Consider the following 4,025-nt stretch of genomic DNA (forward strand, 5'->3'; position numbering starts at 1 on the left):
GCTCTAGGGCTTTGGCTCTGCCCTGGATTTGATTCCAATCACAGCATCACCACCCCACACTTGCTATTCTTTGTTTTAAAACAAATCTCCAGTGGCTTTCAGTGGAAAGGTTTTTTAAAAACTAAAAATAGCAGATGAAGGCCACACTCAGGATCAAAACCATGCTGGGGGCAAATGACCAAAGCCTCTCTGCCCTGTACCCCAACTTTGTTCGGTTTCACACAGCCAGTGTGCTATTGAAACAATGAAACTTGCCATCCACAAGACTCACTACACATTTCAGCACATAGCTAGTATGTGGACAGTGCCTAGATGGGTGATTGCCTGGGAGTACCACATACGTCATTAGAAAGACAGAAAAAACGAGCCAAATCAAGAAATAGCACTAGTGCGTGTGTATTTGATATAGTGAGCTTTAAGCCATGCAAATGTCCCCCACAAGAAATCTGTTAATTTTGTGTATGTAGCTGCGCATATGAATTATGCTCTTATGTTTGCTTCACCCCATCTCCCCTCCCAACAGTGCTGAAAGTTAGCTTACCAGCTCCTTGGGATAGAATGTTCTCTTTTCTGCATACGTTCTGTACAACACCATGTACTTCAACGGCCCTGTATAAATAAGTTAAAACTTGTGCTACATTGCACTTAAGGGGCTCGAACTGGTAACCAGGGCTGATTTGAATCTCACCTCTCCAATAAATGCACAATGAAGTTTCACATCACAATCATCAGAAGTACTACTGTATTCAATGGGGCTTACTCCCAAGAAAGTGTGTATAGGATTGCAGCCTTAGGTAGCCTTTTCTCTCATTCTTAAACTAATCCTATACATGCTTCCCTGAGAGTAGGCACCACTGAAAACAGTTGGACTTACTTCTGAGTAAACATGTATAGGATTGCACTGTTAGTTCTCTATCTACAGGAAGGGTGGGCAAACCCTGGCCTGGGGGCCATTTGCAGCCCTCAGGGACCCCGAATCCAGCACGCAGGGAGACCCCAGTCTCCAATGAGCTTGTGGCCTTTGACTGCCGGTCGCAACCGCCAAACTGCAGGCCAAGTTAGAGCAAGGCCTTTTATAGTCTGTGTGTCTTTTCTGCTTTCCCCTGGGCATTATTTTAAAACACCCCCCCACCCCCACCCATTGCCTCTGAACAACATGTGTTTCTGACTTGGACTGTATGTTTTCACTGTGCAAGAGGTGTGTGGCGAACAGTTCATAGTTCTCATGTGTATTATAAATAAGCTCAGTAAACTTCATTCATATAAGTTCTGTCTCTAATATATTCATTTATGTAAATTTATTCAAATTTGAAATGTAAATTAGTTCTTTTTTTCTCCCAGTTCCCACCACAGAGTCAGAGAGATGATGTGGCCCTCTTGCCAAAATGTTTGCCCAAGCCGGAGCTACAGTGTGGAAATAGTAATGCTGACCTTCTTTACCATGTCATTGTAAAGAGACAGTAAATGAAATGACCCTGATTGCTCTGCAGGAGTGCCAAGTATTATTGATACCTTATTCAAATGTTATTAATAGGTTCCTCAATGGGAAATCACTAGGAAAAATATTTGTTAGCAAATAATTTACTGACCTAGCAGATATCACAGAGACACCTTTGCATGTGGAAATAAAAATTCAGTTTATTGTAAAAATAAATAAATATAAAAATAACATTTAAATTAAAATGTCATGGATTGTAAGAACTTTTATGCAGTTAAAATATTCAACAAACCAACTTCACTTTCCCCTAAAACAACGTCCCTTTTCATGCTAAACCCTTTATTCACAGCTTTCATCCTCACAGAGAGATTGTAAAGATCGTCCTCCGAAATGCCCACAAAGAAGAAGTCCTCATTAAAGATCGGATTTCGACTCCTCTTGATCACAGTGCTTCTCTGTTTCTGAATTTTTCCAGGCACTAGAGAAAAGGTGATGCAACAGTTAATGTTCTTGGGCTCTGAGGAAGCCTCATAAAGTCCCTCCACGCTGATCAGGCGGATTCGGAGCCTTCTGTTATCAGGGCAGTATTCAGATGAAAGCCTGAGCAGCCCTCCCTTGTCCATTAGGACAGTGCTTTCTCTGCCAAGTCTTTCTCGACCACAGGGGAGATCTAGTGGAAAGATGGGCAAAGGAGACAGACTGTAGGCCCGAGAGGCCAAAGGATCAAGTAGACTCTCTGAAGACCGCCGGGTGGCATTGGGGCTGTTATCTGTGGAGCTGCCCTCATCAGTAGACAAGGAGTTGGCCCTCCCCATGCCAGATTTGGTCCGTGCCCTCATCGCTTTACAGAGCAGCCCGTCCTGGCTCCGGGCTTTGAACAGTGAGCCTGACCTGGGAGGGGACCTGCCCAGAAGCGGAGAGCTATATGGAGAGGATTCACTGGAGGAGGCTGTGTCACTGTCCCAGGTACCCTGCCTGCTCAGGAAGAGATGCCGGTGAGCCACGGAATTGATCGCAATCGGACTGGAAGCTCTCCCACTGTAGCTGCTTGCTCTGGACCTTGGTAAAGCAAGACTGGGCGGGGAGCTGCCCAGAGCCTCACTATGGTAGATTGACTCTTTCCTTCGGGTATGGGGGCTCTCCAGCAAAGTGCAGAACCCATAAGAGGTCTGGGCTTTGGGGAAGTGAGGCAGGGACAAAGCAGCTTGTGACTGGGGGTCGGAGTTGGTGCTTTCTTCTTCCAGATCCATGATCTCCTCCACGCTTTCAACCTGGATGAGATGCGGCAAGAACAGGCTGGGGCTGGGGCTGCGATCAGCCACAGCAACGGAAGCAGCGTGCAAGCCAGGTTCAGTGAAGCAACGGTGGGGCTGGAACTCAATGGTGGGGCTTTTTGCTGGAGGGAGAGTTGTCAGCCTTGGTGGGATGAAGAACTCTGGAATCCTGTCTGGGGTTAATATATTGGAAAAAGTACCAGGGAAAACCCCAGCGACCTTGCCTTTCTCCTGCTGCGGCTGGCCAGGCAGCAACCCCAGAAATGAAGGACTCAGCGGGCTGGCATCCCCAGGGGACGTCCGCACTTTCTCCAAGAACCACATGGCTGCAACCTTCTAGACGTACTGGAGAGGAACCTGCCAAGAAGAGGAGAGGCAAACACAAATCTGTTAATACCATTGGATGGTCCCCGGTAGTTCTGCAAAAGTCTCTAGACAAACATCTACCCCTAAGCCAAGGTGCATTAACCAGGCTAGGGACACCCTTTAAAAATTATACATGCCTTTAAAAATGTTTAATAATGACTGCCCCCCCCCCATAAACAACCAAACCCCATTTGGACATGAAAGCACTACTCCCATGCACACTTTCTCAGGAGGCAATCTCACTGAACGGAGCAGGGCTCCCTAATGAGCAAACACACAACAGACCTCACTGCAAGGTTCTGTCTTTGTCAGGCCACCTAATTCTTTCCACCACATTCAAGTACTCCATATATGCCACAGACCGTCCTGGATTCTTTATGGAAACTTCTTCCCAAGGGACCCTACCCTTGTAGGGAGGGAGTCCTGAGCCAGGATCTAAGAGGGAAAGTCTTCAGGGTGGTCTTTATAAAAATATTAAAAAATCACATCCAGTACAGCTTCTGAGCTCTCTGTTGCCTTTGAAAGGCTACATGTCCTACGGAACTCAGTGAGACTTGACCTCCTTAGGCTAGGGCTGCACAAAGCACGCCAGATCTGAATATGCAACCCAGTGCCTACCTTGCAAGGCTTCAGCCTCCCTCCTAAGCGGACCACACAGCGCCCGTTCAGGCTCCTGAGTACATTGACTCGCAAGCCGCAGACTCGACTTTCCGCGCGCGCACCACCTGACACTCAAGTAACTTCGCACTGAGAAGGGCGCCTGCCTGGGGTTCGCTCTTTTATTCGCAAGCCGCGCCGCGTCGTAGCCAATCACAGGCCTGGAAGGGAGAGGGGCTCCTCCCATTGGCCGACCGTCCAGCCGGGGAACACGCCCTGTCTCTCCAGTGCCAGCTGCTGCCCGGCGCGCAGAGCCCGTGGAGTCTGTCCGGCGCCTGGCTGAGTGCCCA

General features: G+C 48.1%; 1 protein-coding gene across 1 annotated transcript; it reads right to left on the reverse strand.

The window, feature by feature from the left end:
- Window positions 1-1,704: 1,704 nt before the first annotated feature.
- LOC136659382 (C2 calcium-dependent domain-containing protein 4C-like) lies at window positions 1,705-3,780 on the reverse strand. The gene is made up of 2 exons (XM_066636529.1): window positions 3,697-3,780; window positions 1,705-3,069 (listed from the first exon to the last, which is right to left on the reverse strand). The coding sequence occupies exon 2, from the start codon at window positions 3,034-3,036 to the stop codon at window positions 1,705-1,707; it is 1,332 nt and encodes a 443-aa protein (XP_066492626.1). The 5' UTR covers window positions 3,037-3,069; window positions 3,697-3,780.
- Between the last annotated feature and the right edge of the window lie 245 nt (window positions 3,781-4,025).

The sequence above is a fragment of the Tiliqua scincoides genome, chromosome 8, assembly GCF_035046505.1.
Source record: "Tiliqua scincoides isolate rTilSci1 chromosome 8, rTilSci1.hap2, whole genome shotgun sequence".
Taxonomy (NCBI): domain Eukaryota; kingdom Metazoa; phylum Chordata; class Lepidosauria; order Squamata; family Scincidae; genus Tiliqua; species Tiliqua scincoides.